Below are 19,698 nucleotides of genomic sequence, written 5' to 3' on the forward strand. Positions count from 1 at the left end.
TGTCCTTGGGAGTCTGCTTTCCCTAGGACGTGAGGAAACATCTCCACATTTGTGGGCCAGCAGGGAGCTGAGGAGAAGCTTTCAGGCCCCTGATAATGACCGGGCAGGTGGAAGGAGCGTGTGCCTGAATCAGGCACACCTGGTATCTTTACCCCCATCGGCTCTGATTTATCTCGCCTTGCTGGTAGCAGGCACCTCACGCCCCCAGGGAGACCAGGCTGGAGCTGGACTGTTGACTCAGGCCGGTATCAGCTTCTTGGTGTAGGAGGGGGTGAGTCTTGTTAGATTCCTTATCTAACCCCTGCCCCCATTCCAAGCATATAGCTTTCCAATGGTCCCAAGAGTCCAAAGCATTAATAGTGAACGAGCTACTAGAATCCTAAGCTAAGTTTGATACCACATTGTTGATAAGCCAGGCTGGCCTGCTTCCACAGCCCAGGAAGTGGCTGTTTACTGGGCACAGGCTCTCAGTGGCAGGTGTGAAATCTGAGCCCACAGGAGCTGTTTTGCTTTCAATTAGGAGACTGGAATTCGTTACTGTCCCAGGCAGTTAAGGAAAAGCCGATTTGGTCACAGCTTAATTAGCAAATCCAGCGTGAGCTACACTCATGAGTTACCATTTTCTCTGTAGCAGTTTAGTCACCTTTACTAATTAGCCTTAAATAATTGAGTTGGGCAGGGTCATTCAAAATTCCTGCTACCAAGGCAAAACAGCCACAGAGAAGGACCAGACTTCGTGTGGCACGGGGGCTTGAGCAGGGCGGGCGCCCCTGAAACAGACTGGAGGGGTGCTGGGCAGTAGCATGGTATTGAGACACCCTCTGAGGAGAGCCCTTGGCTGGACGGACGTTTAGAGGGCGGCATGTGCTGGTTGGGGCAGTGTCCCTGGTGCAGGCTCCGTCCTGAGTCCTGCACGTTATGGGGAAGGTGAACTCACCTTTGTTTCACACTCACGGAAGAAGGGTCCTCTGCCAGGCAAGTGGGTAAGCCTGGGGCTTCCTTATGCTCCGGTCTGTTACCTGTTTACTGCGAAATGGCCCTTTGTCCCCAGGTGCACCTCGCGGTCATTTCACTTGGGCTGCGACGCTCAGCGTGGCAGGCAGGAGAGCATGGAAGCTGTGGAGGGCAGTGCGTACAGGAGCATATGTCAGCAGATGGAATGCTCTCGTTTTCTCATTATTTTACTTTTGTTGAGGAATTTGCATTGACTGAATATAGGTGTCAATGGCTCGTCTAAGCTCCGTCGTCCCTTCCCTTGAGGCCCATACAGTATAGTTTTAGCTTCTATAAAATAATAAAGTAACATCTCTGCTGGTTTTTATGATTCTTACACACACACACACACACACACACACACACACACACTAAATTCTAGTCCCTTCAGTTATCGGCTCTGTTCCAGTATGTTCCGAGGTGTAGAATCTCCACGGCGAGGGTTCATCTTGCCTTTTCTTCCTCCAGATGTGGAGGCCGTTTGCAAAGATACCTCTTGCAGACTCGGGTGGTAGAAACTGAATCTTAGCCTCAATATGTCACCCCCTCTACAGAGGGGAGCCTGGTCTGTCTGTATTTCACAGTGGTTCCCCCGCTGTAACCATTTCTCACACCAGGAGTGTCTGCCAAGGGGGCAGTGGACATTGTCGCTGACAGTCCCCAGTTTTCCAAGGGACTGGCTGGTGTCTAATCCTCCGCTGCATCATGGGATTAAGTACAGGCGATACTGGTAGGAAACACAGGGCGTGGTGAGCGGCTCGGGGATTATCCCGGCATTGGGAGGTGTCGGGCGGTTGCATCCTTCATCCTGGACGTCACCATTGCTCAGGGCCACTTTTCCAGAGGTTGCTGTTTTTCAGCACAGCACGTGGCTGACAAATTGCTGTATGTTGGTGGGTTTTGGTCTGCTGACTATAAAAATTCTCCCCGTGGGAATGTGAGACTGGGTAACCTTGTTTCCTACTTCGTTTGTTAGATCCCATCGAGTCCACAAGCTCGCGTGGGGGCTGACCACGGGAACACGCGAGTCCTTGGCCTCTCTCTAAGGCAGGCGCCTTTCGGTGGCCATGTCACAACCTGGGTCTCCCTTTGTTCCAGTTTACCCTGATTTGGAAGAGAGTCAGTGTTAAAGATGAATGTTTCACGGAACCTTTTTGTAGTAAATAAACCACTGGGTCCCAGGGCGTCAGAAGTTCTTGCCCACAGCTGTGTTTTTTCTGAGAAGATAGACGAGCGATGCTCCGACTGCTGTGACTCCTCCCTTGGTCCCCACATGCTGTGCTCTGTCCTGTGAGGATCCTGCCCGGGTCTGCGTGGGCATGACATTTGATCTTTTCCAGGCTGACAGACAAGGCAGTGAAGGACTACTCTGTGTACCGCTCTTCCCTTCTCTTCTGGGCCCTCGTCGATCTCATTTACAACATGTTTAAGGTGAGGACGCCATCGGAGGCTCGGCAGGTTTCTGCAAGGCTGTGACCTCTTCTGTGCTGCTGCCCCGGACCCTGCCTCGGCCCTGGTGGCTGCTGCTCCACCGGCCCCACCTACCAGGGAAGGGGCACAGCACTGCACACCCTACGTGTCTGCTCACCCTGTCACCTGGCCTTGCGCCAGCTGCTCACCCACTTCTGCAGTTAACCCTTCCTCCTGAGGCACCCTTGGTTCGCTCTTGTCCCCTCTGTTCCATGAACGCCATTGCCCTGTGTGAGTGACTTACTCCAGCCCAGCTTACAGCAGGACAGTCCTGTGCCTGGCAGGAATCAGAGGGCTTGCGGGCGATTCCTTTCAGTCAAGGCATCGTGGCGATCCCCTTCCCTTTGGGAAAGGGATGTGAAATGTGTAGGGAGGAAAGAACATGGTCACATGTTGTAGCCTGTGGGGTCAGGTGACACTGTGTGATAAAGGGGCTGTAAGAGGAATGAAAGGAAATGTTGTTCCTGGAAGCAGAACACATTCTCCAGGGAAAACGTGGATGTACATGGGAGGGCTCGCCTTTCCAGGGAACTGGAGTGGCCTGTGTGATTCGGGGCATTGAACCGCCCTCCCCCGGGCCTGTCTCCTGTTGGTTCTCGTAGAAGGTGCCGACCAGCAACACGGAGGGAGGCTGGTCCTGCTCCCTGGCAGAGTACATCCGCCACAACGACATGCCCATCTGCGAAGCTGCCGACAAAGCCCTGAAGACCTTCCAGGAGGAGTTCATGCCGGTGGAGACCTTCTCCGAGTTCCTCGACGTGGCCGGTCAGTGTCAAGGTTTTACCTTTCGAAGGTCTTCTGCAGCTAAAGCCCTGCTAGTCTTAGTGGGGCTGGCCATAGCTTTTACCTTCACAAAGCACTTGTAACATAGGTGAGAAGTAGCCTGTGGGCCCCAGACGACCTGTGAGAGAGAGGTAAATGCGAGCTGCTAGTAATTAGAGCTGCAGCCATGATAGTCGTTGGGCTCTTTGTAGATTCCAGGCACTATACTGCTCATTACGCATTTTCCCAGCGCACAAGGCTGCCCTGTGTGAGACGGGGACTGTGGTTGTCCCCACTTTGTAGACAGGGTACCTGAGGCTTTGAAGAGTCAATAAGCTTCCAGCCGGGCATAGCTGGAAAGTTGGTAGAGCCCCTTTTTGACTCTTGGCTTTTGATGACAGTTCAGAGAAGGAACGTGGAAGCTTGCCTGTCTTCCAGCTGCCCCTGGGGACATGTGGGAGATTTCAACTCTGATTCTGAAAATCAGTGGTAAACAGGACAGAGCAGAGAGCCTCTCTGATTGTCAGAAGAGGGCCACTCCTTGAGCCGTTGTCATGTGAGCCATCCCCGTCCTGCAGCTAGTACAAATGACGCGCACAGTACAAATCTCGCCCGTGTGCAGATTCCTTATACAACAAATCTGTCACTTTAATTGCAAACACATTAAAAATTGTTTGGATTTTACAACCAACATCGGGTGACCCACAGGGGGAGGTGACGTGGGCCGATGCCTGGGGACATCCCCCCAGGACTCAAAGTTCAGTGCCCTCTCGGGCGGTGGGCCCTGTTGCTGTACAGTCCCTGTCACTGCCGTCCTTCCAGGCTCGGGCTCCCGGGGCTGAAGCAGAGGGGGAGCCATGCCTGCCTCATTCTCTTGTGAGCTTGTCTTCTTTCCCCCGATGTTCGTTGTGGGACTGTTGTGGCATGGGAAGAAGCAGGGAAAAGGAAAGCCTCCACTGACCTTGTGCTGTTTGTCTCGGTCCTCCGGGAACTTATCCTTCCAGGGTCTGGAGTGTTGCTCAGTGGGAATTCCTTTCTTCCCAGTTCAGCGCCAGCAAAGCCCTGGGGCTTCCAGTGGGACCATCCTTTGCGGTGGCTTCAGCGGCAGGCCGCACTGGGACGGGCCGTTCGTCGGCCCGGTGCCTCCCCCGTACCCAGCGCGCCCGCAGTAGCACCGCACCCCGCCGTTTCTTTGCTAACTTCACTAGATGCTCGCACGTGCTTCTTTGCAGCATAGGCATTTTGCCTTGGCCACTCTCCTGGCTTTCTTCCCAGGAAGTGATCCCCGACTGACAGCGGGCAGCCTGTGTGTTTGTGTCCCTACGGCCACGCACCGTGCCTGTCACTCCAGGGTCTGGTGAATGTGAGTAGGAGAGGAAGGAGGTGGGCAGGGCAAGGAATGGTGTTTGCTTCAGTCGGGGCTTCGCGTCAGCCCTGGAGCTGGTGGCAGCGCCCCGGCTGGAAGGGGGACAGCAACAGCCCTTCAACGGGGAGCACCCGTGGCCTTCACGCTGAGGTCAGGCTGTCACAGCATGGCTTGATTACTTTGTTTAGACTGGTAGAAAATTTCAGAACATCAGACATACCCTATTCGAATGCAACGACAAAAACGTCTTCCCAAATCAACATGAGATGGTTGGTGCCTCTCTGCCCTCCATGAGCGCAGATGCTGGGAGAGGACTTCAGTTTGCACGGTGCCAGGCCTTGGGGTTAATAATTCCGCATTTGTTAAATGAGAGCACCCTGCTTGGGAGAGGGGCGGGGGTCCCAAGGTGCCTGATGCTGATGGAGCGCCTCTGTGCACTGGGCACTTGCCTGTATGTGGCCTAATTTAATCCCCATCGCAATGAAACAGGGACTTGGCACAGTCCCCACTTGATAGTTGAAACGGAGCTCCTGAGCGGCGGCATCTAGCGTAAGGCCCCGTGTTAAGGCTCAGAGGAGCCTGGTGTCCTGCTGCCCCCGCCCTCAAGGGCACTGCTCTCCCCCTTGCTTCAGTCCCGGTCCCTCAGAGGATGTGCTGAGGGCTGTGCGCACTCTCCCTCCAGAAGACCCCCCGCCACCACCCCATTTTGCGCTCAGTTTCAGTGGACCTGCAGACCCCCTGCCATGGTCCATGGACCCGGGTGTAGAACCTCTGCCTGGGAAGATTGTGAGGTCAGCCTGTTACGGTAACACCTACAAACAGCAGCGCCTGGTTCTGGAGCAGGACTCCTGCAGAACAAGAGTGTTTGCTCGGTGACTCTCCCCCCAGTCACTGCTCATCTCCAGGGAGCAGCTGTCAGAACTTGTTGGAGTACAGTGTGTTCTCTCCATGGACGCGGCAGCCGTGACTCAGTGGGGCTGGGGGCCATGCATTCCTGCGCCTGACCAACCTCTGCCTCTGCTTTCCAGGTCTTTTATCAGAAATCACGGATCCCGAGAGCTTCCTGAAGGACCTGTTGAACTCGGTCCCCTGACCATCCCACAGAACCGCGGCTGACGGTGAAACTGGCTTGCCTTCCACCCCTCTGTGTTCTCCCTCCTGTGCGTTCATTTCCCCCACAGGACGCTGCATCATCACTCCTCCCTCCGCCCTCCTTCCTCTTCTCGTGGAGTGGCTTGGGCTTTTTAGGCTCCCGTTTTATCTGTGTGTGTGGTGCACTAGCTATGAAGTTGTCTGTAGCCCAAGCCATCGAAGGACCTGTACACACTAGGAGCCATGAGTTGCCCCGGCCAACTTAATACTTGAGTGTGCACATCTTGAGAAATAAACGAATGACTTAATACACATTGAAAAGGAAGGTGTTGACTGCTGCTTAAACCCATCCTACTGATGCTGGCCTGGCCAAATTCTTTTTCCTTGCCTGCCCAGCCCTTTCCAGTGTCAGCACAGGAAGACTGACGTGTCAGAATCGCTGTGTCTGGGCCTCCTGTTGGCACCAAATGGAGCCTGTCTGTTTTCGGCCAGCAAGTTGGGGCACCACATTTGATGATTGTGATCTTTCCTAAAACACACTCCTTGGCCTCCCGTAATTTTGTGGCCTTAAGAGCTGGAACCCGGAGACACGTGGAGCCCGATGGTTTTCCAGTCCTGTGCTGACGGCAGGCTCGGTGCAGTAGGGCTCTGGTCTTTCTACAGCAAAGGCATTGGATGTTGGCCTGCCAGCTATGACTCGGGAATCCTTTGGCAACTGCTCTTCAGGGTTGCTTGTTAGGAGTGGGTCTCGGGCAGACTTAGAATCAGAATGATGAGTAGCTGCCCTTCCCGAGCCCCTTTTCTCTGCCAGGCCCAATGTATTTGTTTCCAGTTTTTCTGACATCCCTGCAGGAAGGGGCCCATGAGCAGCCCTGCCAGTAGCTGCCAGAGTTGCAGATTCGTGCTTCTGAACCCACGTCCTCAACCACTGTGGCTCCTGTCCCTGGGGCCTTGAGACCTACTTCTCCAGGTTTGTGGGCAGTGGCCCTTGCCAGTGAAGCAGCAAGATGCCCAAGAGCCTCCCCAGATTTTAGGGCAAGGCTGGTCCAGATGGCCTCTTGGGGAGGAACGCTTGCCAGTGCCCGTTTGTGACGCTCTGCCCACTCCTCCGAGTGACAGCCTCCCCTGTCTCAATGTCCAGTGTATGTGGCTCAATGCCCAAGGCCAGACCATCTGGGACAGGAAGTGCCTCTCGGCCCCGTTAGAAGACTTCCACAGCCAGGACTTGGGTGTCCCTTCCCCAGAGCCCCTGACTGGGCAGCCACAGCAGGCGTGAGTGTCGTGCTTGGGGCTTAGCCAGAGAGACAAAGGCTGTTTGTTGCAAGAGCCCAGCTGGCAGCCCGGCAGATGAGCACGTGTGTGTTCACGTGCGCGAGGGAACGTTGGTGTTGGTGATGGCGCTGGGGCTTCCAAGGGCCTGACTTGGCTCGAGGAGAGGGCACAGCATCGCCTAGGCCCTGTCAGGTGCCCGTTCTGCTCAAACCCCAGCACCCCTGCCTCTCGTGTCTGCAGCCTTCTTACCTGTCAATGAGAAGATCACGTCTACAGGGTAGAGTGCTTGTTGGGCTTACATGACATTATTTGCCTGCCATGTCGTAAGGAAACCTGCTCTTTTTAATGAATTCACTTTCAGTCTACAAGATTTTGCCAAAGCTTCATGTCTCAAGTGAGACCAGACGTGTCTAGTGAGGAGGGTGAAGCACGTGGTCTTAGGGACCCTGACTCCGCACACTGGATCCAGCCCGTTCCTTCCCTCTCACGTGCCTCGTCTCCCACCTTCTGGTGGTCTCCCCGAGACCACTGCGGGTAGTTAGTATGCAGAGTCGCTGTTAGGTAACATCCTGGCAGGGAATGAACTGGGGCAGCTTCCTCTGGGAGAGTGGAAGAAAGTGCCAGTGTAAACAGGATTATGCCTGCTTACCAGGTGTCGGCTTGTATGACACTGTCATAGACTGAGCCGTGTTTGAAGCGACACCTCGGGGCACCGGGTGTTGATATGGCGCCTTCGGGAGCTTAGCCGCTGCCTGCCAAGCTGGGGTCACTGTAGCTCATGACAAGGCGTTCACTTACTTTTTTCTCTGCCCTTCATCTTTTTATTTCTTGCAAAGGCCTCAGAGAAATTTGGCCCGAACCCAAGTGCGTTAAGCCTCCTGTTTGCACGGTCACAGCTTTCCTGGTGTCACTGAGGCTTCCCAGCGATGGCCGCAGCCCCAGACAGACTGCTGACACGGCCACACAGGTGTGCAGCAAGTCGCAGGCCGTGTCTGAGACAGAGCGTGCGCAGGAGTGGGCCCTGGGCTAGGCGGGGAGCTCCGCCTCCCGAGCCCGAGGCGCATCCCAGCAGCCGCGGGCTGAAGGGCACCGGGCCAAACCCAGTCAGCCCCTTCTCATCCCAAGCCCGCTCTGGGCTGATTGCTTCTCGGGTCCCTGTCTTTCTCCACAGGCAACCCCAGCTGCAGGATTCAGGTGATTCCAGACCAAATTATGCCTAATGGTGCCTGCAAACTTTAAGCCCCAGAAGTCTTGGTTCAGCTGTCAAGCTAGGGCTTCTAGCATTGCTAAAGCTTCTGGTGTTCCTCATTTGGTGTTCAGCTTTCTGAGCTCAGTACTGTTACGGGTGAAATGGAGGCTAGGTGACTCCTTCACGAGGCCCCCCTCTCCGTCCCCGTTCCCCCAGTTATGTTTGCTGAGACACCAAGGGCTGCGTTAGGTTGTTTGTGTTTAATTCTTCCATTAACACTGCTGGTTAGGTGATGACGTTCCCACCTTACAGATGAGGAAACAGCCCCAGAGGACGTGAGTTGCCTGCTGGGTGCCACGCACTGATGGGTGTGTGGGATTCAACACGTCTCCACGCCCCCACTCCCACTCGTGCACTCACGTCTTCAGTGTCTGCTTGGCACCAGGTGCCATCCTGGATGCTGAGGGTACAGTGGTGTGTCCAGAGTCTGTCCCTGTGGAGCTTCGATTCCTGGGAGGGGTGACAGGCAGTAAATGAGGAAAGACGGAGCCGGAAGGTGGGGCTCCAGGGCAGACGGGCTGTTTTCCAGTCGGGAGTCAGGTCAGTCCACCTCCCGCTCTGACCTGCCCGTGACGGGTTCTCATGTGCGGTTGTGACGGGCATCCTGGTGGTCGTTCAGCAGAATCACGTGCTGCTAGTATGTGTTTGGACTTCAGGCAGTTACGACTGCTGTGGCCAGGTGGGCCCTTTGCAGGCCTGGGGACAAGCTAGAAAGGGAGATTCACTCTGCTTTCTGGTTTTACAATACAGCCCGGCTCTGGCCACTTGTCACCACTCTGCTCCCTGGTCCGAAGAGCCCGCGGGAGCCTACTTTCTCTCTGGCCCTACAGTCCCTTCCCTTCCAAGCACCCATGGCAATAATCTAAAAGTGCTATTCCGATTGTGGCTCTCCTATTCAGACTTCCAATTCATGCATTCTCCCTTAGAATGGAGTCGAAACTCCGTCTCACGGCCTCCAGACCCCGTATAATTAAATTGGACGACTCACCCAGCCCTTGGCCTCATCTCCCGTCTCCCTCCCACTCCTCCACACTCTCCCTGCTGTCCCCTTGTACCTCAAACTTCACACTTTCTGTCCCTTTACCCCCAGATGTTTGCATGCTCATGCCCTCCCTCCATTCAGGCCGCTGCTCTCTTTCAGAGATGGTCCCTGACCGCCCATTGAAGGGAGCAGTGTCCACCCAAACCCCTCTGCCTGCTTATTCTGTTCAATATGCTGAGCTCAGCTCGCTCGGTCATGTCCTTGTCGATGGCTTCTGTCCCTAAGCTCTGACTCGCACTTATTTACTGCTGTATCCCCAGTGCCTAGAGCAGCGCTTGCTCCACGGTGGGCGCTCAGTAAAGATTTGTTAGTGAACGATGGCTGCGTGCTGGGATCTTCTAGGGCGTAGTCAGGGTCAGCGGTGCCGTCACCCTCTGGGAAATCTGGGATGATGGCTAGTGAATCAAACCTGCTTCTGGTGACAGGGCGAACGGGGCGGGTCCACAGGGTCCTTTACCATCTCCTCCCCTTGGCTGGCCCTGCAGCAGAGACGGGGCCCAGGTCCCAGAACATGCTGGAGGCAGCGCCAGGCTCAGGCCCAGGTTGGAGCAGCCTGGTCTGAATCCCTGCTGTGGCTCCTGTATCTGTCACACCCCCTTTCTCCTGTCACAGGCAACCCAAGAGTAGGGCCATTTCTCCATCTGGAGCTATGTTTGGTCTCCCAGGCCACAAGCCTTTTTAACTTGCACTGTTCCCAACAGCACCGAGGGGACGCCAATCAGGGACAAGCTTCGTCCCTGGGGCTGAGCTCCCTGGAGCCAGCTGCCCACTGTGCCTCTGGGGCCAAGGCCAGGACCAATCCTGTGGCTTTTCCTGGCCACCTGGGCCTTCTGTCCCCCTCAGGACTGGTTGGTAGGGCTCAGATGTGGACAGGGGAGCAGGGTATTCTGAACAGGCAAGAGGGTGAGGACCAATTGTTACCAAGCACCGGTTAGAAGCTGCTGCTTCCCGTACAGCGTCCGTCAACCCCTATGCCATCCCATGTGGCACTCGGCACCCCCTTTTCCAGACAAGTAAACTGAGGTGCAGAGAGGCCGATAGCCTGCCTAGGGTCACGCACTGAGGGCAGGATCCAGATTAGAACCCAGACCTGCTTGGTGCCCCAAGCCCCTCGTGAGAGTGTTGCTGGCGTGGGGAGGACTGGCTGTGCTTAAAGCTGGAGGGGGAGGATGAGGGTATAAAGGGGGGCTTTGGGGTGTGACCCAGCTCTCCGCCTCCTGTCCCCAAGGCCTGGGGAGACACCCTCAGGGGCCTGTGCCTGAGGATGCAGCTAAAAAGAGTGCATTTCCAAAGACTGAGCAAACCCGTCCTGTGAGCTGAGTTTGCTGTGTTCTCCCCCAAATGTGGGCAGTGTGGTGTTGTGGGGAAGTGTGAGGGCTCTGGAGGGGGCCCAGCTCCTCTGTGGGGCCTTGGGCACGTCTCCTCCCCTGAGTGTGAGAAGTTGCTAGAACCGACTGGCACGGTGCAGTTCTCCGTAGCTCTGACTGTCAGCGTTGGGGTGTTATTGTACAGAGGAATCTCAGAATGTCTTAGGAGTCACCCCTCCTCACCTCATGGCTGTCAGGACATATGTTCAGCTGCGGCACACACACACATGGGCACACGCACACACGGGCACATGGGCACACGCACACAGGCCTGGGCACATGCTTGCCACACTTGCACAGGAGTCCGTTGCTTGGTGATGCCTCTGTTTTGTTCCCTGTGGTTATTTCCGTCTCTGCTGCTCTGTGATCCCTGCCCTGGGGGCTACGCCCTCTCCTGCCCATCTTTGTCTGCTGTCCCATCTCGGCGCCTGGCCCAGGCTCGTGTGCTGTCAACTCTCCCCTTTGGCCTCCCGGCTAAGCCTGGAGCAGCTGCAAAGTGTCCAGGTGCAGACCTGGCTCCCAGTCCCAGGTGTGGGACTGTCCCCGTCCAGAGCACGGGGGCCCAGCCTGGAGGGGTCTGTCCGCACCGAGGACCGCGGGGCTGCACCAGCCAACGCCCCACCTCTCACCTATGCCCGTTTGCCGATTTCGGAACTTTGGAGGTGCACTCTGACCTCTTTGCTCTAGGGCCGGGACAGCGGGGCACAGAGAGAAGGAAAGATTTTCCTGGGCCCCCCCGACTCGCAGCCTTTCCCACATCCCAGGCCAACAGTGCAGGCACGTAAGCTCGGGGTCTCTGGGTCTGTCACCCTGAGTGTGTGGAGAACAATTTCCAGGTCATGGCTGAAAGTGACGAGAGGAAAAAGGGAGAGCAGCGATGAGCATTGTGGGGGGTAGCTCTCTTTTGGGAGAGGAAGTGGCAGGTGGAGTGTGGAGCGTCAAGTAAAGGCCCGCCTCCCCGCCAGCTTACCTCCTCCATGCTGGCCTCCCACACACAGCAGGTCTCTGGCCGCTGTCCAGGCACCACTGCACTTCAGCCTCTGGGGCAGACCCCATGCTTCTGCCTGAGGGCGGGGGCCCGGGCCCCTCTGGAGCGGAGACACGAGTTCCTGGGACATGGGCAAGAAAGCAGCTGTTGGGGACGTAGCTACAGGAACCACTGATGGGGGTTCAAAGGCAGGCTGGGCAGGGCCGGGGCACAAGTTTATAGGGAAATCAGTGAATGGGCCCAGAATTCCTACCCCAGTGCTCTGGGTGTGGACCGGACTGGAGGAAACGGGGGCTTGGCTTGTTGCTCTTTGCAGGTCCCTCTGCCACCTTTGCCCAGTGACCTTGTCACCCTGTCTACCCCAACTGTGCCCCAGCCTGCTGGGTCTCCCAGGAGCCACTGCTGGACCCCCGTCAGGGAGTTCATGGATTTAGATAGTTGGGGTTCCCACAATACTCGTCATTGCTGAGCACGTGCTCTGGGCCGAGCCCTGTGCCAGGCTTGAGCTCCAGGGCTTGGTTACCGTTGTTCTTCCTGACTCGCAGATGAGGAACCTGGGGCTCAGAGAGGCAAACTCACTTGCCCAAGGCTGCACAGCACACAAGTGAGGCGCTGCCACCACCTGCTCATTTACCTGGTCCTGCTCCCCGTCGGACATGGGCACAGATTTGGTTAGATCCATCCAGCTCCCAGCAGGAGGGCAGCTTTGGGAAGCTAGAGCTTGGTCAGATGCCCACAGGTAAGTGGGGTGGCTGCAGCTGAAGGGAAACCAGCCACACAGAACCATTGGCCCTCATGCCAGAGCAAGCAGGGCAATTGGGAGGTGGATTTTCTTGGGTGGGGCCTGAGTCCTGGGCTCAGAGCTTCGGCCACTGCCACATGAATGCCCTGAGTCCCAGCCTCTTCATGTGGCAGGAATCGACTCGTTCCTGGGGACGGGTCACAGCCCTGCAGAGCAGGACTGCAAACAGCAAGACAATCCACTCTGTTTCCTTTCCTGGGTCCGGAAGTGGCAGTTGACAGGCTGATTCTTTCCACGGTGCAGGACGCCTGCTTCACCATTTTGATTTGCTAAATCTGTCGACCCTAGCTCAAGGGGTCGTTGGACACACAAATTTAAGCAGGCTCGGCCATGACTTTGAGGAAGGCCCCTCCACGTCTGTGGGAGAGGCAAGGTCCAGGTGCAAATCCCCATTGTGTGGGCTCAGGGAGCAGCAGGTGCTCCTGGGAGGCGAGGAAAGCCTGGCGTGTTTGGGGAACGTGAAGGTCAACAGGCCTGGAGTGTCAGGGCCCCGGGCAGGGGAAGGGGGCTGGTGAAGGGGCTCGTCCTGAGGGCCTGAATTGTGGTGAGCAAAGGAGGCAGGTCCCAGAAGCCTCAGCTCTGGCCTTTCTGCAGTGGCTTCCGCCTCACAGGACTGTGCTGAGACCCCCCATGGGCCGGGCCCCGGGCCCTCCATAGCACCTCCCTTCTTTCCCACCAAAGCTGTTCACCTCTGGGTGGGGCCCTGGAGGCCAGAGCTGGGTGGCAGCATGGCTGGGTTCAGAGCTAGCTGTGCAGCGACAGACCAAGCCCTTTACCTCTCTGGGCCTCCGTTTCTTCGTGTGTAAGGTGAGCATGCCTCATCAGGCTGACCAAGAGAGAGCTTGCACAGCGCCTGGCAGAGAGAAGGCTCCGGAGACATGAGTTGTTGGGGTTATGAATGACACCCCCCCAGAAGGGCTTTTACAGATTTGGTTTGGGTTCCATCTCAGGAAAGTGCAGCTGGCAGCAGGGCTCCTGTGGTGACGAGATGTTTGGGAGCAGTGAGCTTCTGTCATCTGAAGCATCAGGCACATGCTACGTAGGGGGTGACGCTGTCAAAGGTCATTTCCACCTCTGAGGGCTGGGTAGCAGGTGGGAAGTTCAAGGGCTTTGGGGTCAGAAGTCCTGGTTCTAATTGTGGCTCCTCACCCCGCAACCCCCTGTAAAGGTGGTTAACAAGGCTGCCTCCCAGGATAAATGTGCCCATGTTTGCCAAGTGCCCAGCTCAGAGCAGGTGCCAAAGACTTGTGGGTTCTAAGAAGCGTCTCCCTGATGTGGGAACGGAGGCTCTGAGAAGCCTTTCAGGGGCCGTGCTGGGAGCCACCCAGTCCCCTCCCGTCCCCGGACTCTGGCTGTTCCCCCGCGGGTGGGGCTGGGCTGTGGTGAGAATGGCTGACAGGTTTCTCAGAGTCCAAAGGGAACCCTAGGGAGGCGGCAGATCAGAGGGGAGAGCTCTCCCCGCTCCTCAGGGCCTTCCCAACACCTCCCAGAGGGCCGTGCAGGGCCTGGGTCCTGGACTCCGGTTGTCTCCCTGCCAGGGAGGCTGAGGCAGCCGTGAACCTGAAGGGCAGGTCGGGCACGGTCTCCCTGGGCTCCCCTCAGTGCTGCAGTATGTCCTGGGCGGCTCCGGCCCGTGTGAGCTGTCAGGACAGGACGACACGTGCATGGATGTCTTCATTTTATCAGCTACTGGAGGGCGGAAGGGATCCTGGGGCGTGGAGGGTAGATGGAGACCTATCCAGTTAGCCTCTTTGGGGGAAACGGGGGCCCCTGGGGGCAGGGAGTTGCACAGGCTCACGGGTGTCAGGCACTGTGGGGCACTCAGCCTCATCAAGCAGCTGGTGGAGGTGCTGTTCAGAGAAGGCCCCAGACCAGGGGGGGCCGCCGGACACGTCCCCACCGCACAGTGAGCAGTCAGCATGTGCCCCACGCTCTGGTTAGTGCTCAGGGCGTGTCCGGTCTCACAGCCACCCTCTGAGGCTGGCACAGTGACCAGGCCCACTGTACACGTGAGGACCCTGAGGCCACCCAGTCAGAAGGGGCAGAGCAGGGGCTTGAGTCCAAGTCCACCTGTGACCACAGCCCACAGCTGCCGTCTCATTGCCACTCGTCTCGGTGCTCGTGCCAGCCGGGCACAATCTGGAAACATCTGGACTTGCGTGGTGGGCACTGAGGGGCCAACACCGAGACCATAAGGCTGCCCCAGAGGCCGGCCAGTGCAAGGAGGTGCCCGGGGCTGAGGCAAGCCTGGCTGCCTTGGACGTCTGCGAGTGAGAGTGTTTTGTACATTTGTTGGAAGCAGAACAAAGAAGAATTTGCAACAGAGAGACCATATGTGGCCCTCAAAGCCTGAAATATGGCTCTTGACAGAGAACATTTGCCGAGCCCTGGTTCAACGTGGCATCCACGTGTGTGCCAGAGGAGACGCTGTGTGGGGATCACAGCCGGCCCAGCAGCCGTTCTAAGTCCCTAGTGACACTCTTTAAGCCACCCTGTGTCTGGGGTCACACCGCGGGGCCTCGCTTTACTGGGGACACCACAGGCTGACACCCCCGCTTGTACTCGTGCTACTCGCTGACACAGTGCCCAGGTGCCAACCAGGGCTGAGGCGAAACGTCGCTGTGACCAGCGTCGCTGTGGGGTGGGGAGCAGCCGAGAGGCCCAGCTGTGAGGGTCAGAGGACCCGATGTCAACGGCCTGAACTGTTAAGGCAACTGTCTTACCCAACAGCAAGCCCGGTGGGGGAGACGCAGGAGCGCTTACCCAGGGGCTCAGCCAGGCCAGCAGGGCGAGCGTCCCTACCCGCAGGCTGGCTGCCCCCCAGGTCCCCACATGGCTGCTATCCCCAGGGGTCCAGGCATCACATCTGGTCTCTGACCAGATCCAGAGGCAGACAGAGTGCGCTCATTTCTTCATGTGCTGCTCAGGAAACCGGGAAGCCTCCCGAGGCTTCAGCTCCGTGTGTCGTGGGTCCCTCACCCATCTCTGAGCCAGTCCCTGTCAGGAGACATGGGATAGCCCAGTTTGGCTCAGAGAGTCAGCCTCTCCCCGGGCCTGGCAGAGCAGCACCTGAGCCGCTGGGCTCCGAGCGAGGGAGGGCGGGATGCTGCCCGCTTGGCAGCCGCAGTGCCTGCCTGGCCCATCCCGGAGACTCCCAGCCTCCCTTGCTCCTTCGTGTGTGCTGGCAGAACTGGTCAACACAGGCCACCACTCCAGACACCGGACGTGTCTGTGTCCCAGAGCCGCTGCCCCCCATGTGGCCCCTAAGTAGATCCCCCACTGATCCTGTTTCTTTGCATTCCTCGCTCTGGTTTCAAAGTCTGGGCAAGCACATCCGGTTAGCTGCAGGGAGGCTGCGAAAGCCAGGGTCTAGTCAGCCTTTGGGGGCAGCAAGGTGGGGCCCCTAATTTATAGGTGGGTTCTGACGCTGGGCAGTCAGAGGCCAAAAATGAGGACAGCTGATGCCTGCCTTACTCCAGGAGACGACCTGGAAGGACGGAGAGTGTGTGTCACAAGGCAGCTGTGGTGTCACTTGGCTCGGGGTGGGCATGAGAACTGTCCCAGCTCCACCAAGCACCATCACCTTAGGCAAGACACTTAACCGCTCTGGGCCTCAGTTTGCTCGTCCATAAAATGGAGATCATAATCGCCACAGCAGAATTCAGTGAGATGGTGACTGCTCAGCCGTGAGCACTGACCTCCGTCGCTGGCCGCCCACGACTGCACAGGGCAGGGTCAGCAGACAACCACAGAGCCCTCTGTTCACAGGACTCGGGGCCGGCCTCCAGGGGAGGTGGGAGGGATACCTAAGGAACGAGGGGAGAGGACTGAGGAAAAGGACAGCCAGGATCTTAAGGGAGGGAGAAACCCTCTTTGGTTGGGGGTGGTGTGCAGGTGTCAGGAGAGGACTTCTTGGAGGAGGTGGTTATTGAGACGGGTTCCCAGGTGGACAGAGCAGAATCTCAAAGGGCCCAGGGACAGCTTGGTGCAGGGTATGTGGAGGGAGTCCGCCCCTGAGGCCCTGGGCGTTTCTTGCAGCCAATGTAGGCTCTGCCCTGGGAAGGCCTTGGGAAGGCCTGGTGCCAGGTGTGTGGGTGGTGGGAGCCAGGAGGGGCTGCGGGTGCAGGGTGCAGCTGGGAGGCAGGAGGTGGCTGAGGGCAGTGAGGAGGGGGCCTGGCCACAGCGGGTGGACCCCTGTGTGACTCAGGATGTGTCCAGGCCCTCTCCAGGCCCTGCTCGTCCATCTCTAATACGGGGGTTTGGAAGAGACCAGCCTTTCTTCCTGTCCTCCTGGAAGCGCCCAGAGGGCCACCTGGGGAGCTGGCGATGACGCATATTCTTGGGTCCAGCCCAGCCCTGCCCCTGTGTGCTGGGGTGGACATGAAAACTGTCCCACAACACTAGGGATCCTATAGCCCCTTCTGTTAATATTTCTGATGATTAACTCAATGCAGCACACTTTTGCTGAGCACCTAGTGGGTGTCAAGTCGTGGGATTCAGAGATGAAGGCCCTGCCCTGCCCGTGGCGAGGCTGAGTGGGACCCGGGTTCCCTGATCCCGTTCTGAGTGGTCCCAGCACAGGCAGCGGGTGGGGTTCCTCCCCAGGAAGTGCTGCCTGCTTTTCTGATGACGACGGTGATGATGACAGACGTTTACTGAGCACTTGCTCTGTGCTGGGCCCACTGGCATCATTTTCTCTGACTCCTCAATCCTATGGTTTCTCCTCAAAGTAGATATTAGAATCATCCCACTTTACAGATGAGGAAGCTGAGACTCAGAGGCGGTAAGTGTTTTCCCTGGGCCTCATGGCAGGTACGTGGTAGAGCAGGAATATACCTGCTCTGATTTCTAAGCCCCTTATTTAAATGGCTCATTCCAGAATGTGGACAGAGCCCGGGAGCCGTGGCTCTGAGCCGGTTCCCCTGTCCTGCTCTGGTCCACGGGTCGCCGCTGCTCTCCTGGTCTGTACTCCCTCAGAGGGGAGTACCCCCCTGTCCTGGAGGGGTCTGCCCAGGATGGCCAAGTTCCTGGGATCTGGCAGGTCTCGTTCAGCTAGGAGCCCACGCCTTGGCCAGTGTATGGAGCCTAGTACCCGGGAACCACGGGAGGTGGTGGGGGGCGGGCGTGGTGCTCCCAGCGCGGGGTCAGCTCTGGGCCTGGTGTTCAGGACCTCAATGAACATCAATGACACACAAATATGAACAGACTTTGTCAGTGGTCGTCATCTGTCAATGAGCCCCATTTGCGAACCCCCAGAGTGATGGGGGAGAGAGACCCCATATTAAAGCCTTCTGAACCCAAACCATAGTGAGCTGCTCAAACGTGAATACACAAGTCACCTGATGTGAGCGGGGACGGGCCGCCCACCCGCAGCTCGGGCACAAGCCCTCCCTGGGAGCTGCAAGTTGCCGCAAGGTGGGAGGTACATGGACGGCTGCTGTGGCCCTGGCTCCTGTGGTCCGGGGGGAGGCAGGCTTGGCCCTGTCCCCAGTGCCGGAGCGAGTCTGGGGAGCTGCTGCTCCTCCCCATGTGTCAAAGTCCTTCAGCCACTGGGGACTTAACCCTGCACATCGTCATTTTGCCTTCAGGGGGTGTCCCAAACTCACCCCCCGGGGGGGCACTCTGCTCCATCAAAGTGAGCCCTGTCTCTGAACTGTCCCCTAGTGCCCTCAGCCACACTCACCTCCACGCTCCCTCCTGCACCAATTCCTCCTCACTTTGCCCCTGAACACTGCAATTCCAGCTCCCTCCTTCTGGAACCCTCCATCTCTCCACTCACCCTGCCTACTTTTCCAGGGCCTCGAGTGGCTATATTTTCCCATTTTACAGCTGGGCAAACTGAGGCCCGGGTTGTGGGAGATGGAGGGTCCTTGTAGATCAGGGCTCAGCAAGTGGTTTCCAGAGAGGGATGCCTCGTTCTTTTCTTCACACACAGCACTGTCTTTTCATTCTAGGAGCTCTCCACTCCCACCTTTCCACCACAGCCGTGGTTCTTTGAAGAGTTCCGATTAGTGGTCTTGTAGAATGTTTCACATTCTGGATTTGTCTGATTGTTTCATTGACGTGTCATTTAGCTGGTTCCGCTACCCGCGTTTGTCCTGTAACTGGAGGTCAGGTCTGACGGCTCGATTAGGGTTTTGCTAAAACATCCTGGCCACCACCGGTGAGACCAGGCCCTTGGTTTGCAAGCCCTTGTGTCCGAAGGCCCCACGATTGGTGATGCCCTGTGACCACTCTGTTAAGGAGGGGACCAGCAGACCGACGCATGGCTCCTCAAATCCTTCCTTCCCTTGTTTGCCTGGTGTCTGTCTTCTGGGCACCTTCTCTGTGCTAGGCACAGGGGCACGGATGTGAATTAGTCATGCCCTCTTGGTGTGTGCCCTGTAGGGATGCACTCAGTGCTGAGCCAAGGAGTGGGCAGGAGCTGTGCTGCCTATTGGGGGAGGGAGACTATAGTGGGGGGTGGTAAGTGACCCACGGGGCAGAGGGAAGGGGCAGAGAGGGGACCCTGGGGCTGGGTCCTAAACCACTAGAGGGACTTAGGCCCGGGGGTAGAGGGGCAGCAGGGGAAGGACATTCCAGGCAGGACAGCAGAGGTGAGGGTGTGAGGGCCAGAAGCAGCGTGGAATTAGGGGGGTATTGAAGCTGTGAGAAGGAGCGTCAGGTTCGTCCCTCGGGAGGGACGTGTGGCCCAAAGCCCATGGCCAGGTGCCGAGACCTTGGTGTGTGCCGGACACACCAGGCCACCCGTTCCCAAGGCCTGTGTGAGGCCCGGGCTGGGCCTCCCTGGCTGCCTCCCTCCACGCTGCCAGCACTGTCTCTGCCATGACAGCTCCATGTAAAAGGCCTGCCAATGCAGCCATCGTAAAACCTGTCCCCCTCCTTCTTCACTCCCCCATCTCAACCTCAGAAAAGGCTTGCCTGCAAAACCTGAGTATTTCCAGGCTCCAGATCCCCAGGCAGACTCTGGCTTCGTCCTGCCGACAGGCTCGGGACGGTGGGAGGCCTGGGAGCTGTGACGTAAACACGTCCCACTCCTGCCTCCCCCGGAGTTGGGGGTAGCCTGCTCTTCCTGCCCCGCGGCCAGGACAGGCTGCCTCGTCACTCTCAACAGAGCCGGTCCCCTGGCCTGGGGGCCATGGCTTCCTCTCCTCTTGGGCAAGCTCCATCTGCCAGGGTGGGGCCCCCACGAGGTAGAGGCTGGCATGTGTCAGGGCACCTGAGCCTGGGCAGGACAGAGGGGACAGGAAGGCAGCCAGTCAGCCAGGATCCTGAGCCTCCTGTATCTCGGGGGT

The 19,698-nt window shown here is 57.7% G+C and overlaps 1 protein-coding gene across 8 annotated transcripts in view; it reads left to right on the top strand.

Moving 5' to 3' along the window:
* UBR4 (ubiquitin protein ligase E3 component n-recognin 4) overlaps nucleotides 1-7,299 on the top strand; it is a 122,646-nt gene extending 115,347 nt beyond the window's left edge. For all 8 annotated transcript variants that reach the window (XM_081057012.1, XM_081057013.1, XM_081057015.1 and 5 more), the window contains 3 exons: nucleotides 2,334-2,424; nucleotides 3,066-3,228; nucleotides 5,620-7,299. In XM_081057012.1, coding sequence (XP_080913138.1) covers nucleotides 2,334-2,424; nucleotides 3,066-3,228; nucleotides 5,620-5,684 — 319 coding nt within the window. In that variant the 3' untranslated portion in view covers nucleotides 5,685-7,299. The remainder of the gene's footprint in view (nucleotides 1-2,333; nucleotides 2,425-3,065; nucleotides 3,229-5,619) is intronic.
* The last annotated feature ends 12,399 nt before the right edge of the window (nucleotides 7,300-19,698 follow it).

Source organism: Rhinolophus hipposideros (assembly GCF_964194185.1).
Source record: "Rhinolophus hipposideros genome assembly, chromosome: 8".
Classification (NCBI taxonomy): Eukaryota; Metazoa; Chordata; class Mammalia; order Chiroptera; family Rhinolophidae; genus Rhinolophus; species Rhinolophus hipposideros.